Genomic DNA, 23,746 nt, shown 5'->3' on the forward strand with positions numbered 1-23,746 from the left:
TGCTTATGCAGAAAATGGGAGAAGAAAATACAGCGCTGTGGGGCTCAGAGGGTGATAGCACCTGGGCTCTGCCAGCGACTTGCCACAGGACTCTGGGGAGGTCTTTTTCCCTTCCTGGGCCTGTTTCTCCCATCCCAAAGCCAGGGTCCTGCCCTGGAGGATTCAAGACCCTTCTGATTTTAAGGGCCCGAAGGTCTAGGGAACAGCCGCCCTGCATCTTGGGATTTTACTGTATGAAGCTATTTGCTTCAAGTCTTGCCAAATGCCCCTAGGTGGGGGCTAATCGTATTTCCTCAGGGGGCCTTCGAGTTATTTACCTAACTAGAAGCAAAGTAAGAGCACAGTCCTTTCCTGGGGCAAGCAGAGAGGCTCTGCAAATAATCCCACCTGCATGAGTCAGCCTCTGAGTTTACAGAGAGCTTTCCTTCCTCCCACTGTGCTCCTGAGCCTCTGGGCCATGGAGCCACCTGCTCGGTGACCCTCACGCAGGGGGAAGCAATGGGGTTCAGGCCTGGTCCTCTGGTCCCCAGCTGCACCCTTCTCCATGCCGCTGCCCCTTCGCTGATGGCAGATACGAGGTCTGTATCTGTCACCATGGCTGGTCCCCACAGCACCCATATGCCCTCCCCAAGTCCCCAACCAAGCCATTCCCAGATGGCTTTTGCAAAAAATATTATTAAACAAGTCATATTAACAAGATGTTAGAAATGTGATTGGAAAGAAATGTTTTTCTCATTTGGAGAGACCACCCAGTGCCTCAGAGGGGAAGCTATCCCGGGGCACGAGAGGTTTCCTGGCGACGGACAGGCAGTTGGAATGCCTCCCCTGGCGGGCGAGCCACACAGGCAGATTTATGCGGGCTGATAGGAGATAATTAAAAACCAGCTGGAAATGTAATCAGGGTGGCTCAGATGCTCGAGGGGACCAGGGAGCTCTCAGGGGAGCAAAAACTGCATGCTTGGCTGCGAGGGGACACCCAGCCTGTCGGTGGGCACACTCGGCACTGGCGGGCCAGCGGGTGCGCTGGAGAATGGGCAGGCGGTGTGAATGCAGGTGCCTCTCGACCTCTGGGTCCTGGACAACAGTGGAAAGAGGGCAGCTGAGTTAGGGGAGAGCATATTTTCCTGGGTCTTTTCAAAACTGACCATTCCAGATCCATGTTGCAGCTGGCAATACCACTGCTCACCGGACATTCAGAAATCTGGATGAGGTCCTGACTCCTCCCTTTTTCTCACCCTCATCAGTTCCCCACAACATGTGCTCCCTTCTCCTCCTGCTGCCCTAGCTGCCCCTAGTCCTCTACTGCAGCCCCCCGAGGCAATGCCCAGCAATGGGTTTGTGGCCCAGGTCCTGCTCAGAAACTCCAGCTGTGGTCCTGGGGCTACAGACACCTGGCTGGGTTTCTTGGGCCCAGCTGGAGGAGAAGGGTTGGGGGATTTCTGCTCAGAGGGTCCCAGAGGGCAGAAAGAGGGCACTGGGATGCAGCTCTTCACTCACTGGCGGTGACAGAGTGTGTTGGTTTCTGTATGTGTAGGATGAAGGTAATCCTTCCTGCCCTTCTCACCACACACTAACTGCCAGGGTGGGACGGTTTGGTATTTAGAGTATCAGCAACCATGTCAGGCGCCCTGGCACACACCACCTAACTACAGCATTGAAGCAACCCTAACCCAGGCCCCACAGCTCTGAAAACATCAACAGCAACAGGGCATCCCCCCACTCATGGCCACCCCTCAAGAAAGGAAGGGGCTTATGACTAGTCTGGGGCCCCACAGCTAGATGGAGTTGGGGCAGAATTAGAACCCAGGTCTCCCAGGCCCGAGCCAGAATCACCAAAGCACCACGTGTGGAATGCAGGAGAGGCTCCTGGTTTAAGGGTAAGGGCAGCGTCCTTGGAAATGAGTTACCACTGGCAGGGCATATTTTCCCAGTAATGCTGAATACAGGGAAAGCTCTATTATGCCTCCCAGTGCCTCTTGATGGTACGACCTTCTGTCCTGTGAGGCGCCTGCACTCTTGAAGCTCACTGTTGTCGGTTCGTGCCCTGCAAGGAGCGTTTGAGGAGAGAGCCTCTGTTTGGCTTACAGCAGCAACTCCTTAAACCTTCTAGAAGGAGAAAGCACACTGCGTGCTAACTGAGCAGAAAGTTCATTTTTCCTCCATCAGCCGGGAAAGGAAGTGAAATCCTCCACGTAGTGAGAGCAAAGACACAGACCTCCCCCAACTCCAGCCCCGTTCCCGCTGCCCTCTGTCTGAGCCTGACTCAAATGCTGCCAGAAAACAGGGCCTGGCTGGGAAGCCAGGAGGTGGGCAAAGCTCCTTCCCCTCTCTGAGCCCCAGTTTCTCCACCTGTACAGGGCATTGGGCCAGGTGATCTAGTAGATCTCCTTCTGGGGGTACCTGGGTGGCTCGGTTGGGTGTCCAATTCTTGATTTTGGCTCATGGTCTTGAGGTCGCGAGACTGTGAGATCGGGCCCCTGTGGGCCTGCATGCTCGGCGGGGGGGGGGGGGGGGGTCTGCTTGGGATTTGCCCCCCACCCACTCTAAAATCAATCTAAGTTACAAAAATTTTTTCTTCTGTTCCCTAAACCCCAAGATTTCTGCTTAGTGTACTCAGTGTCCCAGAGCTGCTGCCCTGCCTTGCCACAAAAATGCTTCCCCATGAGAAAATGAGGAAATGCCTTTTGAGGTGTTCATCATCTTCAGCTGGGAGAGCAGAAAGGTTAAGTGACTTACCCAAGGCTGCACAGCCAGGATCTGACTCTAGCTCTATGTCATTTGAAGTCTCAGTCACAGCAATGCAGGGTTTCGAGTTGCAGCCTGCATAAACTCTAAAATCCCACCCTAATAAAGGGGAGTGGATGTGGGCATGGACAGAGACTTCTAGGCCAGACCTGTATAATCCACAGGCTCTGAACCACACTGAGCTCTTTCCTAACAACCTATAGCTCCCCAAAGTCTCTAACAAAGACTCTGAGTTACCACTCACTCACTCACTGAACACGTACTGCCTTTTCATTACTATATCTATAAAACACATTTCACAGATGAGGAAACTGAGGCTCAGATATGTTAAGACCCTTATGCCCAAGCAGAAGATATGAACAGACACTTTTCCAATGAAGACATACAAATGGCTAACAGACACATGAAAAAATGTTCAAAATCATTAGCCATCAAGGAAATTCAAATCAAAACCACACTGAGATACCACCTTAACGCCAGTTAGAATGGCAAAAATAGACAAGGCAAGAAACAACAATTGTTGGAGAGGATGTGGAGAAAGGGGATCCCTCCTACATTGTTGGTGGGAAAGCAAGTTGGTACAGCCACTCTGGAAAACAGTGTGGAGGTCCCTTAAAAAGTTAAAAATTGAGCTACCCTATGATCCAGCCATTGCACTACTGGGTGTTTACCCCAAAGATACAGACGTAGTAAAGAGAAGGGCCATATGCACCCCAATGTTCATAGCAGCAATGTCCACAATAGCTAAATCGTGGAAGGAGCCGAGATGCCCTTCAACAGATGACTGGATTAAGAAGCTGTGGTCCATATATACAATGGAATATTACTCAGCCATCAGAAAGAACGAGTTCTCAATATTTGCTGCAACATGGATGGCACTGGAGGAGATAATGCTAAGTGAAATAAGTCAAGCAGAGAAAGACAACTATCATATGATTTCTCTCATCTATGGAACATAAGAACTAGGATGATCGGTAGGGGAAGAAAGGGATAAAGAAAGGGGGGGGTAATCAGAAGGGGGAATGAAACATGAGAGACTATGGACTATGAGAAACAAACTGAGGGCCTCAGAGGGAGGGGGGTGGGGGAATGGGACAGACCGGTGATGGGTAGTAAGCAGGGCACGTATTGCATGGTGCACTGGGTGTTATACGCAACTAATGAATCATCGAGCCTTACATCGGAAACCGGGGATGTACTGTATGGTGACTAACATAATATAATAAAAAAATCATTAAAAAAAAAAAAAAAGACCCTTATGCCCAAGATCACCTTGCTATTAAGAGCCAGAGCTGGTGGGGCGCATGGGTGCCTAAGTTGGTTAAGCGGCTGACCCGTGATCTCAGCTCATGTCTTGATCTCAGGGTCATGTGTTCAACCCCGTGTTGGGCTCTGCACTGGGTGTGGAGCCTACTTAAAAAAAAAAAAAAAAAGCAGCAGCAGCAGCAGCAGAGCTGGGGTTCAAAAGCCTGTGTCTTCTGCTGCACAGAGCTGCCTCTCTCGCGGGTGGGAGAGAATGCCGGTGATGGGATATATTAGTAACTGTGGATTGAAAAGTAGGAAGCTTTTTCTCCTGTGCTGCTGTTTCCCCAGCATGGGTAGCACCTTACCCTGCCCACTCACAATAGCCTGAATCCTCTTGGACCAGGTCAAAGTCCCTCTTGCCTCCCCACCCTCCCCAGCACCTCCTGCTGTCACGGTCTGCCTGACCACCTCTCTTCTGTAGGCCCCTCCTCCTCCAGCTCAGAGAGGTGCGGAGTCAGAGGGTCCCTCTCATTAGAGCCAGGCCGTCCTCTGGGTGCACAACCCTGCTTCTTTTAGACCTTGCCCTCAGGGGCAGGGCTGGGAAAAGGGCCACGGATGAAGGAAGTCCAGGCATTCTGGGGCTGGAGGTCATGCAGGGCAGAGAGCTCAACAACCACTCGGGAGGCCCTGGTGTGGTCGGAGGGACTGTTCTGGGGCTCACCGTTGGGAGCAGGCAGCTACCCTGAAGTATTTGGAGCCTCAGACGTTGACCCAACAAGGGGTGCTTCCATGGTAGAGGGAAGTGAAGTCTGTGCTCCTTGCTGAAGGCCAAGGAGTACGCAGCCTTTCCTCACCCCCCACCCCCTCCTTACCCTGCAAACCTTTATTATTTCTTGCTCCTGGCTGTCAGCAGCAACAAACTAAGATTAATCACTCCCCTGCCTGCCCAGACCCAGACATGCCTACTGTTTGAAAACTCTCTCCTTTACTATATAAATCAATGAAGGGAGAGAAAGAAGAAAAACAACTCTAACAGCAATACGCCCCCAGCACCCCTGGAATGCAACCCCTCTGCTCCTCCTGGCCGGGCTACACCCACCACCCACCGCTGGAGCCCCAGGAAGCATTCGCTGATGGAGACTGACTGCCCAGCAGGCAGCACGAACCTGCAGCTCGGAGCAGGAGCCAGACGGTGTCCTTAAGCAATCAGAGCAGGAGGCATGTTCCGGATAAATGGTCCCACCCCCTCCTCCCCTACCTGGAGGAGGAGATGGGGCCCTCATCTTCCCAACATCCTTGCAACCTAGGGGAACCTCACCCTAACTGTGTGAAGCCCTTAACCTGGAAGCAAATTTACTAATCAAACCCCAGACCTTCATTCTGTGGATGCAGGAGGCAGACATCCGCCCAAGCACCCAGGAGCAGATACAGCCAGGACACACCCCCAGCGCTTCTGACCTGGCCCAGCACTCTGTCCAGTCTGCTGCCTCCAATATCTAAAAGCTCTGGGAAAACTGGGAGGAGCAGAGACCAGCATTAATACTGAGTCCCTGCTGGGGGCCATGCATCCAGTCAACCTGCAGAGCCACGTTACTTCTTACAACAGCTTTATGAGAGTGGCCTACATAGTTTTCCAGGCAATGATCAGGGAAGTCAAGACACTTGCCTAGCAACACACAGCAGGTAAAAGATGGAGCCAGGATTCAAACTCGGGTTATCTCTGACTGCAGAGCCCATGTTCTTCCCTTTACATGTCGAACAGCACTGCCTTGGACCCCCCTGTGGGATGCCTGCCCACAGGCTGCCTGCTTCCCAGGCTCTTGGACTGTGCTAGCTTGAGTGGCATGTTTGTGGGCATGTGGAGGGAAACGGGGGCCCGGGAGGGCAGAAGGAGGCAGACGCAGTGGTCTCTCCTTGGTAACACTCATGGTGCACCCTGGTTCACTAACGGTTCTAGAATACAGCTCTGAGGACATGACTGCACCTTGCTCAAAACCTTCAGGGACGCCTGCTCCCTTAGAGGATAGGGCCCCAGGTCCTCAGCCTGGAGACTAGGGCCACACCTCTCCTCAGCTCCCATAGAAGTGTTGTTATCCTCACACAAGTCTGCACTTCCCTGCCTCCGGGCAGTCCTCTGCTTGGGCTATCTATAGGATGACCTGCTCACCCTCCAAATACCCCCTCTTTGGGTGCTTTCCTTCTTTCACAACCCTGAACCCTTTCTGCCTTGGGTAACCCTACAGCAGTCCTGCAAATATATGAGTTCCGGGTGTACACAGCCTCTCCCTGTGGGCTATGAACTCCTAGAGGGCTGGAATCCAGTACAGAAAGGGTACTGAATGGGGCAGAGCTTATGGCGCGGGGGGGGGGGGTGGTGGTGGTGGTGGTGGTGGTGGTGCGCGGAAGGCTCCCGAATGATCAAGACTGAGTTGCAACCTGAGGGAAACAGGCCAGACCCCAGAAACATCTCCTGAGGTCAGAATCTGGGCCACATCTGCAAGGGTGCTGTGCAGGTTGCCTCTGGGGATTTGAAAGAGGAAGTCCCCTTTGTGGAGGTTCCTTGGGGCTATGTCTCCCACTGGGGTTGGAACTCACTGCCTAAAGAAAGCTGGGGCTGAGCTCTTGCCAAAGGAGCACCTGCGTCCCCGCGAGGGCATTTTTTTTTTTTTTTTTTTTTTTGAGAGAGAGAGAGAGAGAGAGAGAGAGAGGGAGAGAGGGGGAGAGGGGCAGAGGGAGAGACTCCCAAGCAGGCTCCACGCCTACCATGGAGTCCGATGTGGGGCTCGATCTCATGATCCTGAAATCATGACCTGAGCCAAAATCAAAGAGCTGGATGCTTAACTGATTGAACCACCCAGGCGCCCCCCTGCAAGGCCTTTAAGTGCCACTCTGCCCACTCCTGGGGATGGGCCCAATGCAGGCAGAGCCTGCCCCGCATCTGGGGAGGGCAGCCCTGGCACTCACCCTGCCTCCCTGCCCCCACCAGCTGCAAACCCTCGTCTTTGAAGTCCTAGTCCCTCAGCTTGTCCAGATTCCTTTGCAAAAACTCATGAAACTGGAACTTGCAAAAAGTCATTCGTAGTCCAAAGTGCCTGAAGAACCCTTTTAATGAGATTTTTCAAGACTTTTCATCCCTTTCCCCCACTGCCTGCCTTTGCAGACAGGAAGCTGTTAGAGTGTGGTGTTTTCTTGCCAATATCTAAAGGCTCAACCCCTTGCTTCCCGGAGGCTGGAGTGAGTGTTCTGAAGGCCAACGTGTCTGTTAGCATGAGAGGGAACCTAGTCAGGAGACTAGGGGAAGAGGGAGAGCTCTGTAGGGAGGAGGGGATAAGGGCAGTGTTCCAAAGCAGCTAAGCAGGATCTCTGTAAGACTGCTCCACAGGTGGGGGTGTCTGTCAGGGAGGGGATCTAGAGGCAGGGGGTGGGGAGTGCAGGCGCCACCTTGGATTGCCATGAGTGTAGAGAGCTTTCGGTGGCAGATGTCTAGCAGCTTGGGTGTTTACCCCCACAGTGGGAAGCAGTAGCCATTGCTTGTCAGTGTGGTCAACTGCCAAACAGGTAGCCTAAGGTCAATCACAAATCCCCTCTGGGTCTTAGTCTCCCCACCCATGAAGCAAAGGCTGGACTAGATGGGCTTATAAGGTCACTTCCAGATGACCTCTGACCTGGTATAAGGAGTGCTTGGGCGGGGTGGGAAGAGACCAGGCTGGGAGTCCGTGGCCTCCACTCCAGTCTTGGAAGTTCATTCAGCCGCCTTTACCCTGAGATGAAGAAGACGATGATGCTCTCTGTCCTAGCCACCTGGTGGGGCTATCCTGGGGCAAACACATCAGCCTTCTAAAATGTCAGGTGCTGCAGATACGCAGGGAGACAGGGTCAGGGAGTGGGGCTTAAGCAGAAAGGCAGGTCCCTCAGAGTGCACTTTAGTAGGGTTCTAAAAACTGACTCTCAACCCCTTTGTGAGGCACAAGACCTGCCAATGGCTCTTCTTTATCCCCAGGGCTTTGCCTGGGCTGTCCCCTCCACCTGAGATCCCCTAGCTCTCCCCGCCTGAGACCACTTACCCTCTCTTTAAGGCTCAAATGCAGCTTCTCCTAACTCTCCATGTCAGGGACTGCCCACCCCTGTGCCAACTCTGGGTCCCCAAGGCCCTCCATGCAGACCTACGTGTAACAAGGCCAGGCTGAATGGGCCAGGCTGTGAGCTCCTGTGGCCTGAGCTGAGCTGTTCTCGTTTCAGCTCTATGCTGCCCTGCCCAGTGCCTGGTACGGGAGGCTCTGATAAATATCTGCTGAGAGAAGGACTGAAGGGGTGGAGGGCCCGTCCTCTGAGGCCAGATTCCCCCAAATCCTTTCTCCACCCTAGAACACCCTAGAACAGCAGGACCCAAGGTTCACATGAAAACATAGCTGAAATTCCAATGTCAATTTGCACTATGCTCCTGACAACACCATGCACAGAGAATGCCAGTCCTACCCTGCCCCCACCACTCAGGCCTTAGGGATTCTGCCTTCCCCTAACGGGCTGCCCTGCCCAGCCACCGGATGGCCTAGCCCACCTCCTCAATTCCGGGCTTCTTCAAGGGAAATCTGACCATGTGAGACCACTCTTCTGGCCTTTGGGATCTCATGGCTCTAGACAAACATGCAAAACCAAACCTCTGGCACCTGTGGGCAGAGACCAGTCATCCACACTCAAGCCTGATGGCAGATGTTCTTGTTTGGGGTTCTGGCACAGGCTGCTGGCCCTGGCCCTCAGTCTCCTCCACCTCCTCCCTGGCTTGGGAGGTGCCGGAGATCTGACCAGAGTGCTCCACAGACAAAGGGAAGCCGAGTCCAAGGACACAGGAAACCCAGGGAGTCAGAGACACCTTGATGTCCGAGGTGGAGGCATCCTTAGCAGCCAGCAAAGTCGCACTGAACAGACGTGGATGCTGAGTCCCAAAAGGAAGGAACTTGCCCAAGGTCAAACAGTGAGCAGGGATGAATAGTCAGGACTCCTGTCCAGAACTCTGGACAACAGATCCTCTCTGCTGCCCTTAAAAACAGCCTTTAACAAAACCATGGGGGTAACCTGGGAAAGCGGGACGGGACTAGTATAAGATCACGTTTACACTGCACTGGTTGGGCTAGAGGTACTTTCCCTCTGGAAGAAGAGCATTGTCACCCCCTGTGCACAGAAAAGCCTCCAAAAAGTGCTGTGACTGCCAAGGCCATAAGGCCATGGAGTGGGGAGGCCTGTCCCTTACTTGCTCCACTGCACGCATCCCCGACCCCAGACTCTAAGCCCGTTACTGTGAAAACAGAACCAAGGTGCTCTCCGTCCTTCAAGAGCGGTCCTACTACCCAGGGAATGGTGCACACCCAGGTGAAAAGGAATCGCACTCTTGGGGCTGCGATGGAATAAATGCTCTTCTAGGGACCCCTCTGAGAGGTGGATCTTAGGCCCGTTTGCATTGCAGAGGGCACATTTCACAGGAAACCGGGAAATGGATCCTGCAGGTATCGTGGGATGGCCACTTCTGCAACTGGCTTGAGAATTCCTTATATGGCCCCATGTTGCTGCTTCAACTGTGACAAATCCTGGGTACTCGGGAGGCCACTGCCACCTGGCAGGCAGAGCTGTGTTGGGGTCACCATGGGGCCCCAGTGTCCAGCTGGGCCTGCCCAGCAAATAAACAGGAAGCTTGATGAAGCCCGGGCCCTCATGGAGGATTCCCGGGCCTGGTATGGGGTGCTCCATCCCCCCTTCCCTGGTGCACCTCATTAGTCATTTTGGGAACACTCCTCTGGCCAGGCCCCAGACAATAGGATTCCAGGAGGAAACAGAGTCACAGAGGCACTCGTAGAGTGCCAGCACGACGAGGGTCACACCGAGGAAGCCCAGGGGGTGGGCAGGCTGCCTCATTCAGCATGGAAGGGCAGTGATGTAGGAATCCCATCTCTGATGTCACCTGCTTCCTTTACTTCTCCCAGCCCTGGACAGCACACTACACCATGAGGTGGGAAGGCGAAGCTCCGGAAGAATCGCTCAAGAGCACCTGGGTTGCCAGGTTACCTCGGACAGTGATGGAGGGAGAGGGGCTGCCTGGAGCAGTGAGCTGAGAGCAGCTGGGGACCCACTGGTCTCTGTCAGCATGGCCAATGGTGTGCACCTGTCCCCCACTGCCACCCTCTCCTCCATCCGTGAGGTGCATCTTTGCTCACTTCCTGCCCAGCCTCCCCACCCAGCTGCAGGTCAGTATTGAATTTTTCTCAGCTGAGAAAACTGAACTGACTCTTCAAGCCAACAGGTCTGACAATGAACAGCCAAGTACAGGTGCTGCTTGTCCTGAGCTCCCCACAGCTGGTTAGAAATCCCCTCCATGTTCTCCCTGACGAGGGTCACACAGCCCCAGTTGGACACCCCCAGTGATGAGACACTCACTACCTCTTGAGGTAGCTTTGGATGGATCTAATTCTTGATCAGTTCTGACTGTTAGAAAACTTTTGCTCTCACTGGGCTGGAACCTGCCCGCCCATAACTCCCATCTGGGGACCCCTACCACATCTGCTCTTTCTGCCCTGATATCCTGGAGCGATTTGTGGCTGCCACCAAGTCTCCACACATCCTCTGTTCTCCAGGCAGACTTCTAGTGCCTCTGTTTGCCGCCCATGCACTGCAGCTTGTCACAGTCCCTCTCAGGGCAGAGCCCAGCAGACAGGGTGGGGCCAGGCCTGAGCAGAGAGTGCAGACCAGTCTCTCCTCTGTGGCTGCACTGCTGCTACTGTCTGCATGGCCAGCAGCCACATCCCAGCAGGCCCTTTCTCTCTCACATGGCCTCTGAGAACGGTGATAGAGCAGAGAGGAAGCCAGGCAGAGGTCTTCACTGCTCCTGGTAGTCTGTGCTGGTGTAAGAGCCTGGGTTTCTTAAACCCCAATTCTGTCACTAACTCTGTGTCCTTGGGAAACCTCTCCTCTCTCTAGGCCTCAGTTTTCCTATCTGTAAAATGGGTTCTAGACAAACTGTTGGGTCCCATTTAGTAACAGCACTGAATGATGAAGCACTCAAGCAAAAAACCCTTTTCTTATTTCAGGGCTGCCCATCAACAGTGATGCTTCACAGGTTACAAAGACCCAACAGTTTACAAAGCAGCCACAAATGACAACACCAGCAGGATTCTTCCTGGCTCTTCCCAGCACTCCTCCCAACCTCTGTGACACACATAAAAAACAGACCTGTCTGAACAGCAGCCTGCAACACAGGGAAAGGGTTGTTCCCACAGGGGCAGCGAGGCGCTGTGGAGAGTCAAACAGCTGGTCCTGAGTCCTGGCCCTGTCAATCACCATCCCCCCCGTGAGCCTCAGTTTCCTCACCTGCAAAATGGGGACAATATGTTTCTCATCAAAGGACTGTTGTGAGGTTTGAGAGAGGGATGAGGTATGCTCATAGCTTCATTCGCTTCCTGCCTTACCTCGAATACAAAAGCTATCCTTGGGTATTTAATATTAAATCCTAGGAAAAATGCCCCTCCTCTTCTGGGGCAGCGAACATTAAAAACTCCTCTGTCTCCCAGGAGAATAAGATCCAATTGAAAAACCGAGGCTTGAAATAACTCACGCTGGCACATTTCCTGTGGGGGGGGGGGGGCACTGGCGAGTCTTGCTGCCGCAGACACAAGGGCTGGGCAGCGCTTCACTTGAGGCTGTGAGGAAGGCTGAGAGGGTGAATGAGGCTGTACTCACTTCAGAGAGAGGGAATAGTCGTGCTTGCTGGTCTGGCTGTTCCGGACAAGGTAGCTGCACTCCTTGCAGAGCCGCAGAAGGTTCTCGGCGTCTCCTCTGCTGATGGCTCCGTGATACCAGCTGGGGAGAAGGGAGAGGGTCAGAACCCAGCACAGACCTGACCCCCACAGCCGGTACCCTGGCAAACTCCTCCTCGGGGAGGCTCAGCCCCCTCAGAGGGCAGCTGGCATGTCCCAGCGCCGTCAGCACGAGGCAGGAGCACGTGTGTGCGGGTGTGCTTGTATTCAGTTATTCCGTACAGAATTACGTGTCTGCTGCACGCGCGATCCTAGGGAGAGAACAGTGAACCAACCCGCAGCCTCCTCCCTCACAGGGCTTACATCCCAGTGTAGGTGCCATGGAGGAGACGAAGCAGGGGGGTGCGGTTTGGAGCTCGTGGTAGGGACTGCTATTTTAAGCAGTAGCCAGGGAAGCCTTCTGCAGAGAGTGACATTTCAGTGTGGACCTGAAGGAGGTGAGGGAGGAAGCCACAAAGGACGGGAGCTGGGAAAGAGCGTTTCTGGCAGAGGGAGGGGCAGCAAAGGCCCGAGGCAGGAGTGAGTGCCTGACGTGCTTGGGAAACAGCAAGGTGGCCAGCATGGCCCAAGGAAAGGGGTGGGCAGTGTGACCCATGAGGCCACGGGGCAGAGCCTGGTCAGGGAGCCTCGTGCGCAAGGAGAGGATCCTGGCTTTCTCCATCTGAGTGACACAGAGGCCATCAGAGGGTGCTGACAGGAGGGACACGTGCTGCCTCTCTGGCATCTGCGGGACAAGTGGGCGGTGCTCATCACTCAGGAAAGCAGGCAGTTGGTGGGGGGAGGTGGCCACACCAGTGCTCCTGTCAAGCAAATCTGGCATTGACTGGGCATGTGCAAAGCCCGGCATCACTATTCCCAGATACCACGCGGTGAGCAGCAGAATCAGAAGGGAGGGGGTGCAGTGGCAGACGACCTGACTAAGGCCCCTGGCTGCAGGACAAAAGAGGAACACTGATTTTCGAGACTGGGAGAGTTGAAGGTAGAATTTCAGAGGAAGAGAGAAGATCACAAGACACTGGTCCGAAAGCATTTGTTTACATTACAGTGTCTAAGGGGCAGGGGCAGTGGGACGGTGGCGAGACGGGGCCAGGAAGAGAACCATAGCAGCTGGATGGCCACGGAGGGACAGACCGCCCTGCCACTCGCCAACCGCGTGGTCAGGGGCAAGCAGCAGAACCAGGCTGCACCTCGGTTCTCTATCAAGTTAGGAGCACTCCACCCCTATTTTAGGGTGGGAGGATTATTTTTTATTTTTAAAAAGTTTTTTAAAAAAAGATTTTATTTATTTACCTGACAGAGAGAGAGAGAAAGCACAATCAGGGGGAGCAGAAGACGGAGAAGCAGGCTCCCTGCTGAGCAGGGAGCCCGATGCGGGGCTCGATCCCAGGACGCTAAGATCATGACCTGAGCCGAAGGCAGTCGCTTAATCGTGAGCCACCCAGGCACCCCTTTCCTTTTATTTTTAATTTTTTAAAAATATTTTATTTATGGTGTGAGGATTAAATGGGATGATGCATAGCAGGGCTTATGCAGAGCCTGGGATGGGTGGGTTTCAACAAATGGCAGCTCCGAGCACCAACGGAAAGAGAGTGAATTTGCAGATGGCCATGGGCAACTCCCCCAACTATCATTATTCAGGCTGCTGCCCACCCATAGGCTGCATTTCAAATTCCCAGGTATAAGTAGGGATGCTGCTGCCTCCTGGTCCCAGCCCAGGAGTGCTCTGCAGACAGGAACTCTTGAGAGTTCCGTTACAGATATTCTGCGTGGGGAGAAATAGGCCATTGCCTTACACTGCACGCTTTCTGCCATTTACAAGGCAGCATTCTGAACAGTAAACAGCAGTGGCGGTGACATAATTATAACCTCAGAACCCAACCTGCTTCAGGAAAGCAAGGACTGGAGAATAGATGTGAGTGTTCCTGCCCACTGAGCATGTGAGTGAGTCGCTGACCGCCCAGGAAGTGATTGCTCACAGCAGGTCAGCCCTGGGGATGGACATCTGGAGGGGAGACTCGCCAAGGGAAAAGGGTAGTGTAGACCTGCTTTCCTTTCTAAACATACACAGAAATGAAGAGGAATATGGAGCTGGGGATTGCATGGGCTCCCATAGTGACAGCACTTCCAGAGACGTGAGGGCTGAAGTCACATGTTAGAAGGTATCCACAACTGGAGTTTGGAGAAATAGTTAGACAAGGATGGAATGGACTTTAGAACTAACAGTTAACAGATTTGGCAAGGTTGTTTTCCAGGAAATTTCACCTGTATAACACACCCCCAGTGAGCTGACAAACATGTTGTTTTATTAGGAAAACAAGTTCCAGCCATTTGAAGCAGAGCCATCCTCAGGGAAAGGCCTAGAAGAGGTCTCCAGGGAAGTACTGCCCGCCCTCCGCCCCTCCCTGAGCATAGGAGCTGAGCTGGTGGCAGATGGGCCTCCCGAGGCTCGGGATCCTGGTTGAAGGTAATGCCTGGTGAGTACAGGATAAGCTTCTGGCTCTTTCCCTACTGACCCAGCTATTGCACACAGAGAGAAAAGTCAGGGACTTGGCTTGAGATTCAAAGGAGACCCAGACTAGTTCGGGAGAAAAGGGCCAAAGGACATGATTGGGGGGCTGGGGCCAGTGGTATAAGGTTAGCCACCAGGAGACAGGGTGGACCTGGGTGGGCCTGTGGGGGACTGAGGGCCAACTGCTGTGCCCGAGCAGGCTCTGCCTAGACTGAAAACAGAATCTAAGCAGGAAGCTGTCTGGGGGTGTGCTGGAGTTTGCAGAGCTGGCCAGTCAGGCCAGAATCGTGGGGATTACATTGCCATCCAGCCTATGCAGTACCCATTAGCTCATCCAGTATTTACTCACCACTTACTACATCCTTGATCTCACGGGGCTGATGCAGGGACGAGGGAGAGTCAATAAATAGATTCAGGACACAATTTCAGAAAGTGGCAAGTGCTACATAGGAATCCTGAGTTTGTGATAGGCAGTGACCGGGCCAGAGAAAGTGCCTATGTTAGAACGAACAGACCAGGGAGGCCCCCAAGCAGATGACATTTGACCTGAGAATCTGCATCGTGAGAAGGAGCCAATCAAGTAAAGAGCCAAAGAAAACATGTTCTCTGCAGAAGAACCAGCACGTGCAAAGGTCCTGAAGTAGAATGTGCTGGGGGTGTTCACAGAGCAGAAAGGCAGCAAGAATGGTCCAGCTCTGTGAGCACGGGGAGTACTACGGGATGAGCGTGGAATGGAAGGCAGAGCCCAATTCCCTGAGGCCTGTGAGCAAGGGAAGAGGTCCGACTTCATTCTAAGCATAGCAGAGGGCAATGACTTTTTAAAAGAGGATGTTACTTGTTCCGGATGGTTTTACAAAAAGGCCAACCAGTTTCTCCTGAAAAGGGGCCAGAGGGGAAGTGAAGTGGGAGATGAGGTAGGGGGCTTCTGAGGTGGTCAGACGGGAGGTGGCTGTGAGACAAGAGGAACAGATGGATTCAGCCTATATTCTGGGTGGAAACTAGCAGAAGTTGCTAGTTTAGATCCATTAGATGCTAGTGTAAGGCAAAAAAAGGAATCAAGAGGACTCCAGATTCGTGGCTTGAGCAAGTAGGTACGTGTGATGCCATTTATGGAGGTGGGGAAGCTGGAGGAGGAGCAAGTGTCCGGAGATCAGGAGACCAGTTTTAAACACACTAAATCTGAGATGCCAAGTACAGATGACAAGACAGCAGCTGGACGTAGGAGTTGGGGGTTCTAGGAGTGGTGTGGGCAGGGGATGAGCACTGGTGACTCACCACCAGGACCCTGAGGAGCCTACCCCGGGACAGCATGTAGCTGGACCCCAAGCCCCAGTCCAACCTTCAGGTAAAGCTGAGGTGAGGAGCCAGGAGGGGAGACAGAAGAGGTGACCAGGGAGGCAGGAGAAAAACCAGGAGCAGAGTGTGTCTCTAAAGGAGGGAGCTGTCTACTGTGCTCAGTGAGAGAGAATGGGAGGTGGCAGAAGGGAGACAGACAGTGTTGACAGCTCTTTGGGGACTTCATCCATTTCCTGGAGAGGCGATTTCTGAGCACCTACTATGTACCATTCTAAAGCACTGAGGATGCAGTGGTGACCCAGAGAAGTTTCCGTCCTCACAGACGTTATGTTCCAACAGCGGCAGGGGCTAGAAGGGGACCTTGCGTGGAAATGGTCAGGATGCAGGCTGACTCCAGCCAACTCCGGATCATATTTTGTTTGCTGATTAAGGAGGACACAGTGATCAGAACTAAGCAAAACCTACCACCGATCTGGGTAGCTGTGACAGACGGTTAGCAAAGATGCCTGCTGGGAGCGCTTCCCCATGCGCTGAGCAGGGCGTCACAAAGGAGGCTGCGCCCTTCTCCCCAGATGATAGCACATGCTGAAAAGGGGGCACACGGCACATGACGTCACTCGGAAAACCCTGCATCCTACTCGCTGAGTGAGCATTTCCTGTAAGGGATACACTGCTGGCTACGCTGAGGCCAGAGCCCCCCCGCTGGAGATTAATACAGTGTATGACACACATGGGGCAGCCTCACGAGGGATCAGCTTGCTGTCAGCTCATCTCCTGTCTTTATGGTGTGCCTACTCTGTGCAGGCCCGTGTGAAGGGTGGGGGAGAAGAGTGTGTATGAGGTGGGGGAGGAAGTGGAGAGTGTGGGGTCGAGTCACAGGGCTGGAGTTCCAATCCCACCCCTGCACCATGAGCTGTGACATTCTAGCCAAGGCTCTGTGTCTCTTGGAGTCCCGACTTCTTATCTGTGTGACGGGGATGATAACCCCATTTATTGCATATCTGCTTGTTAAGAGGATGATACACCAGAAGATATCAGCACGAGATTCAGGACCTGCTTCCTCCAGTATCTGGAGACGCTGGCCGTGGTCCAGGTATATGGAATGGTGAGAAACTGAAAAAGCAGTCTGGGGGCAATTCACAGAGTGAGTGGCAGGCTAGGCCGATGAGACTTTATCCTGGAGGTGATGGGGAGCCACTGAAGGTTTCAGAGCTGAGCAGGGATCTGAACACAGTGAGAAGGGAGGTGGTCACCATGGTCAAGGGGAGGGGTGGTAAAGCACCTGACTGACAGTGCAGGGGAGGGGCAGGGAGGGAAGGGGGCAACAGGGATGGGACTGGGTCACTGACTGGAGGTGGAAAATTTCAGGGGAAAGGGACTGAGAAAACTCAAACCAAGAGCATCAAAGCCAGGGGGTGTCTACGTGGCTCAGTCGGTTAAGCGGCTGCCTTCAGCTCGGGTCATGATCTCAAGGTCCTGGGATCGAGCCCCGTGTTGGGCTCCCTGCTCAGTGAGGGGGTCTGCTTCTCCTTCTGCCTCGCCCCCCGTTCATGCTCTATCTCCCTCTCTCTCAAATAAATAAATAAAATCCTTAAAAAAAAAAAAAAAGAATTTCAAAGCCTTGGGGTGTCTGGGTGCATAGTTGATTAAGTGACCGCCTCTTGGTTTTGGCTCAGGGCATGATTTCAGGGGTCATGAGATAGATCCTCGCGTTGGTCTCCATGTTTAGTGTAGAGTCTGCTTAAGACTCTCTCTCCCTTTCCCTCTGTCCCTCCCTTTCTCTCAAATAAATAAATCTTTAAGAAAGAAAAAAAAAGAGCTTCAAAGCCTTGCTCAACAAATACCAAGCAGATGTCAGGCAAAACTATCCCTGTGGCTAACATATTAATCTAATTTATAACAGTCAAAAGTAAGGGTGGCAATACAGCATGGAAGGAGAAAGCCCAGGGTTAGGAATCAGGAGGCTCTGTTCTAATTCTGTCAGCCACTGACTGACTTGATGGTGGCCTTGGCCTTCTCCCAGCCTTAACAGTGACTGAATAGACTGGAGCTGAGGCTGGGCCTTGCTCTGTTAGAACTTACATTTGCTTTTCCAGTGGCACAGCAGGATCCACTCTTTCTCCCAAGATCCCACAGAACTCAGGGCTCCCATGCTTGATGGGCTTGAAGCCCCCTCCAGGAGCTCGAAGCTGGCGCCGCCGGTCCCGGGAAGGCGAGGGGGATGATTGCCGTTTCTCGTTGCCGTTAAACTGGGCTGTGGGGGAGAGAGAAAGTGCATGGTCACCAGAGCTCAGCCCGAGGGATTACTGGGTGGTGTAGAGTGGGGTGACAGTCGATTGCTCCCCTTGGGGCTTTATGATTCACAGGGGGAAGAGCTCCAGGCAATTATTGAACATGGCTACAAAGGCTTGAGTTTCCTACAGCAGGTGCTGTCAGAGCCAGATGGTGCATTCAAGGGCCTTATCCCCAAAGGATGCCTCCTGCAATCTCTAGCAAGAAGGGGCACGGCACTCCCACAGGGGCTCAGGCCCCTGGACAGTTCTCAGGGAGGCAGCTGTTCCCCATTTGCTGCCTCCAAGTGGCTCCTCTCCTCCCACAGGGCCTACCGGACACACCTGCCCCCTTTCTCCTGGGATGACCCTACAGAGTTCCAATCAAGGGCCATGCTGCACCCCCCGCCCCCCGCCAATCTGCTCACCCCCTGCATGGGCCTCCCACGCGGCGATCCCTGTCCCGGATCAGCACCAGGTGAGGCTGGAGCAGTGCTGCCCCTGCGCCTGTGAGAGCATTGTTCACCTTCACGGGCTTGGGGAGGATACCTCTCGAGGGCAGGACCCTGAAGATACCCCACAAAGAGCAGAAAATACTGAGCTGAACCTGGAATTGCCAGGAGCATTCTTAGAGACCAGGTGGTACATACTGCATGTTATCTCTCGGGCCTTCGGTTTCCTCCTCTATGAGGGGTGATGACTGTACCCACTTCATGGGGTTGTTGCGAGGATTCAGTCAGGGGATGTCACCAAGATCTTGGCACAGTGCCTGGGATGTAGTCATTGCTCAACTGATGTTATTACAAATATTTACTTTTACTGCCTCTGCTCAAGGTGGACATGGTACTAGGTACTTCACGTAGGCTTCCGAACCAACCCGTGCAGCATGGCCCTTGACCCAAGCTTGCCAGTACCTCACTGTGTGCCTTGGCTAAACTACTCCACTCCTCTGAGGCTCCCCTGCCTACCTCACCCTGTAACCGCGAAGATCAGATGAGAGAACACATCCTAAGGGCTGGCACACAGAGTGCTGAGCCAATGGGCCAGGCCCTACGGAACGAGGCTCCCAAAGCCAGGTCCAGCTGCAGGCCCACAGACACACAGTGGCAGGAATCTCCTCTCCAAAGAGCAAGCACAGATGGGGCAAGCTGTCCTCTACCCTGGCCAGACACATGGCCATCAACCTCACATTCACGGAAGGTGGCAGAAAACTCCAGCCCCGACTGTGGTGGTGTGCTGTCCACAGGGACTCTGGAATGTGGGTGGACTTGTTCTATGTCTCAGCCACTGAGCAAGATCATCCATCAGGACCGCAAAGCATTTCCATCCCTCCAAGACACTCTTTCCCATTAACTACTACGGAAAGCAACGGGAAGGGAGGTTCCTGCCAATGGAAGGCTCTAGACATGCTGGACCCATGCGTGTGTGCTCACTCTCAGGACGGGAGCAGAAACCGGCAACCTGTCCATGCACCTGCCCCACTCCTCAACACTCCCTCACACATGCCAGGCGAGCTCAGGGCTGCAGAAACAGCACTGAGCAAAACAAATCCCTGCTGTGAAGCTCAGAGCCCGAGTGCGGACAGACACAGTGAATGACATGGCAGAGCGGCTGCATACCAGCTGCCTTAACTGAGCACAACACCTGCGGGAAGGCCATTCCAGGCACAGGGAAGAGCAAGTTCAAGGGCCCTGTGGTGGGAACGTGCCTCGGGTGACAGAAACAACACAGCCCAGGGGGAATGGAGGGTCATAGGAAGAAACAGTGCCAGATCATTGGGCGCTGTATCTTGTAAAGGACTTTGATTTTATTCTGAGGGAAATGAGGAGCCATGCTGATGTTTTGATGGGGGGGGGGGTTGAGCCGGTGCTTTCTGAACAGGACTGCTGCGCTGAAAAGAGATGGGAGGACGGGGGTAGATGGGAATTCTGGCACTTTCTGCTCAACCCCGCCGTAAACCTACAAATGCACTTTAAAAAGTTTATTCATTCAGAGAGAGAGAGAGAGAGAGAGAGAGAGAGAGGCACAAGGAGAGCAGTGAGGATGGCAGTGCACGGTGGGCTGGCAGGCCTTGTCTGTGCTTTCACAGCGCAGTATAGGGGAAAGACGACTGAGAGGCTACAGGCCTATGGAGCACTGGAGGGACGGGGCTGGCATTCTCCAGGAGGTGAAGATTCACAGGAAACTGTAATTAAAATTTGTGAGGAAGCAGGATAGAGGCCAAACTCCAACCTAGAGACATCCCCAGCCTATGAGGCTAGGACTGGCAGTGTGGAGCGGGGACAGCAAGGACTCGCTGGGGGCTCTGCCTTCTTCTCAGGCTATAGTTCTTTCCTGTGTCCCAATCACAGGGACAGACAGCAATGACAAGGCCCTTCTAAGGTACAGGTCCTGGGATTGGGTGTCTGAGAGAGCCCTCTTCCATCTGGTCAATAACCTGGGCTTGCACAGTGGTGGTGAGAGGGTGAAGCTCAGAGCTGGGGCCCCAGCACACACGTCACCGTGTGCCCCTGCCTGGCTTCCCAGCATCCCGGCTCTCCCACCAGGGATCCTCCTGCTGAACCACACCAGCCCTCACGGCAACTAGTCAAATGGCATATATGATCTTGGGTAGTAGGGTTAGGAAGAGGTGAGCCATCTGCCTTGCAGAGTCCTAGATGCGTGACCTTGGTCAAGGTTGAGCACTGGGATCAGGGAGACAGGTAAGGGCCTGGTCGCACAGCCCTTCTCTAGAGAGCTGGGTCTTGATCCGAGGGATGGGTCAATCAGGGAACGCCATTCTCAGATGGGGTATTAGAGAGGTCTCTGACTACTGATGGAGATGGGATGTGGAGGGCATCCACGGAGGCAAGGAGACCAGTTAGGGAAGGTAACGGGCTGAATCCCTTCATGATGGGAGGGACATAGGAGTTGACTCCAACAGGACTTCACTACTCCCAGCCTGAGCCAGGGGAGACCCCTGTGAGATGCTCCATCGAGAGGAGATATAGGATGCGGCATGAGACGGGGGCCAGGGACCATGGGACCAGCGTGTACTTTTCCCTGGTCCCTCCCTCTGCTAACTTTCTGTCAGGAATGGAGGGGAGGCCACTGAGCAGACCCCTGGTCCCTGGGGGCTACGAGTCCTGAGGTGAGCAGTGAAGTGGCATGATGTGGGAAGGGGCCGGGGAGAGATGAGGTTCTAGGTTTGGTTTTGCCACAGGCTAAGGAGAGGGAGAGACCAAATGAATTGTAAGACATGTTCACCTCTGACTAAAATTAGAATTTGGAGATTTCTGCCATTATAAAACCCTGCCACATACCTCCTGGCACAGAAGGGGAGGACAGGCATGGAGCATGGAACACCGACTACAGAAGGAACCCAAGTTCTTTAGCACAGCCCATGACCCGGCTGCTTGTCTAGCCTTAGGTCTCACCACAGCCACTTCGAGGCCATGTCTTCTGCCTGAATTACCACAACCCACTCCCCTTCTACCAGTCTCTTCACCTGACTCCACTTGACCTTCAGGGGCCACCTCTTCCAGGAAGCCTTCCCTGACTTCACCTCCTCCCCAGACTCACCTTGCTTTCAGTCTATGGCATCCTAATGGCCAGTTTCCTGGTCTGGTGCACCATGAGCCCCTCAAGAGCAGGGGCTGTACCACATGTGCCTTTGTGCCCCAAACCTAGCACATGCCTATAACCTACCAGGTACCCAATGGATGACTGAGTGAAGAAAACTAATGAGCTGTTGTTTCACTTTATTGGAAAAAAATATCGGTTTTCATACCAGATAAACTCGATAAAACCTAATAACATCCCAGTCAACACTGTAATTCCCCACTGAATTAATTTATACATTCGCCTGCAAGCTTAATAATATAGCCATATATTTTAGAGGGAACAGGTGGTGCTGAATGACAGGCTTAATTAGGCAAATCATTTCACCTAAAATAAAACACACAAACTCCAAGTGCAGTGATTCAGCAGCAAAAGAAAAAAAAAATTAAGAACAAAAGCTCCAAACACAACTGCTTTCATTCCTTCTAATTAAGTTTCTCTTTAATCTGCAATTTAAAATGGCAATTCTTTTAATATAGTGATTTTCTGCAAAAGATAAAGACACAAACCCTCAAAAGAATATCTGCATTTAGAGAAAAAATATGCCACCCCTGTGAGTCATTAGAACGACAGCACCTAATTAATTGCACCTATAGGCAATTACAAATGCAATCGGAGTTGTGCAGGAGGGAGGGGGGGCTCAGGGGGGCAGGCCCAGGCCCCTGGGAGGCAGTGAGAGACACGGCCCACTGATGCACCACCAGCCTCTGTCTCCACGGCAGGTGAGGAGGCCCCTTCTCGATGCCCCAAATGTCCTTCCAAAAATTCCGGTCTAACAACAGGCCTCAACCTTTAAAGACCCAGCTCAGGTGCCCCCACTACTGCCCTTTCAGGAGGCCTTTTCTCCATCCACATTAGCCTCCAACTCTGGTGGTCCCCTTCCTATCTGTATGATAGATTTTATACCAATCGGTTCTGAGGTTTAGTCACTGCCAATAATGGATGACAGCATCCCAGGTACCCACGTTGGCTCTGACTCTCACAATAGCCCCGGCACCCTGTGGGTGATGGGTGAGGGATGGGGACTCAGCGGTGAGAAAGAACTGGCCTCAAAGGGTCTCAAAGCTAAGGGGTGGGATGGAGGTGGGGGAGGACAAGGCTCTAGCCCAGGCTGGTGGGTCACGAGGGTCAGCTCCCCCTTTGCCCCTTCAGGTCCTTCTTCCCTGTGGTCAGGTAGGGGCTGTGCCTCCCTCATTCAGTCTATGGTGTGGTTCCCACCTCTAGGCCTGGAATGACCACCCTCCTGCTCCATCCACATGACATCTAGAAGCTTCCAAGACCTGACAAAAAGCCACCTCTCCACAAAGCCTCCCCTATACTGCCTGCTGAGAGCCCCTTCCTCCTCGGAAGCACTTGGCACTTCGCTTGCAGCTCCATGGGCACCGCCTCCCACTCTTCCCCAGTCAGCCTGGGTGTTGTGTGGGGGCAGCGCCTGGGATTGATTTTCTTTCTCGGCCCCTCTCCAATCTCTTGTTTGCCCCTAAACCTAATGCAGTGCTTGTTATGGAGACGGGTGTTTAGTTAATGTTTGCTTAGATGAAATAAACGTGTTCCTTCAGGGTCCAGCTCCTTCTTGTTTATCATTCAGGGCTGGCAGCAAAAACAAGTTCCAAAAGGCCAATGGGCCTCTAAAGCACAGCTTTGCTGGGCTCACAAACCTTCGCTGGCTCCCAGTGCCCCTGGACGCAGGGCAAACTCCTCGCTCTAGTGTTCCAAGATCCTCAATAACTTGCCACCAACCCAACCTTCTGAATGCATCTTCCCCCACAAAACCCCTCTGGGGTCTACACCCAGACCTAGGCTCCAGTCACAAAGAATGGCCAGTCCCCAAATTCACCATTTGCCCCTAGGGCTCTGCTTGTTTTGCTTGCCCTCTGGAATCCCCTTCACTATCTCTGGGTGCCTGCCCTTTGCCTGCCCTCTGGAATCCTTCACTATCTCTGGGTGCACAAATCTTTGCTATTCTTTAAAGTTCAGCTCCAATGCTACCCCATAGGGGAGTTTTTGCCTTAGACCCCCAGGTAGAATTCCCTTCTCTTCTGTGCCCCAGTCTCTAGTAGTGTGGTAGGTATAGGTACTTTTTAGAACTGGATGGAGACGGGGCCTCGGACCTCAAGCCTCCACGGAACCTCTCCACGTGGCCAACACACAGCTGACTTTAACTAACGGTCCCTGGGCTACAGTAAGGCCAGGAAATGGAGGAACCATGGCAGCATGGCCTCATGGAAAGGGTGTGGACTCTACACTTAGAAAGACCCATATTTGAGTCCTGCCTCTGC

General features: G+C 53.3%; 1 protein-coding gene and 1 long non-coding RNA gene across 2 annotated transcripts in view; one reads left to right on the forward strand and one right to left on the reverse strand.

Moving 5' to 3' along the window:
• SHB (SH2 domain containing adaptor protein B) overlaps positions 1 to 23,746 on the reverse strand; it is a 135,439-nt gene that overhangs the window by 13,879 nt on the left and 97,814 nt on the right. The window contains exons 4-5 of the mRNA XM_026506193.4: positions 17,680 to 17,851; positions 11,716 to 11,835 (exon numbers count right to left, since the gene is read on the reverse strand). Of these exons, the coding sequence (XP_026361978.1) occupies positions 11,716 to 11,835; positions 17,680 to 17,851 (292 nt within the window). The remainder of the gene's footprint in view (positions 1 to 11,715; positions 11,836 to 17,679; positions 17,852 to 23,746) is intronic.
• Positions 14,119 to 23,025, forward strand: LOC130544036 (uncharacterized). Its single transcript, XR_008959916.1, has 2 exons — positions 14,119 to 14,266; positions 22,692 to 23,025. It is a non-coding gene; the product is annotated as an uncharacterized LOC130544036 (long non-coding RNA).

The sequence above is a fragment of the Ursus arctos genome, unplaced genomic scaffold (assembly GCF_023065955.2).
Source record: "Ursus arctos isolate Adak ecotype North America unplaced genomic scaffold, UrsArc2.0 scaffold_18, whole genome shotgun sequence".
In the NCBI taxonomy this organism is placed as follows: domain Eukaryota; kingdom Metazoa; phylum Chordata; class Mammalia; order Carnivora; family Ursidae; genus Ursus; species Ursus arctos.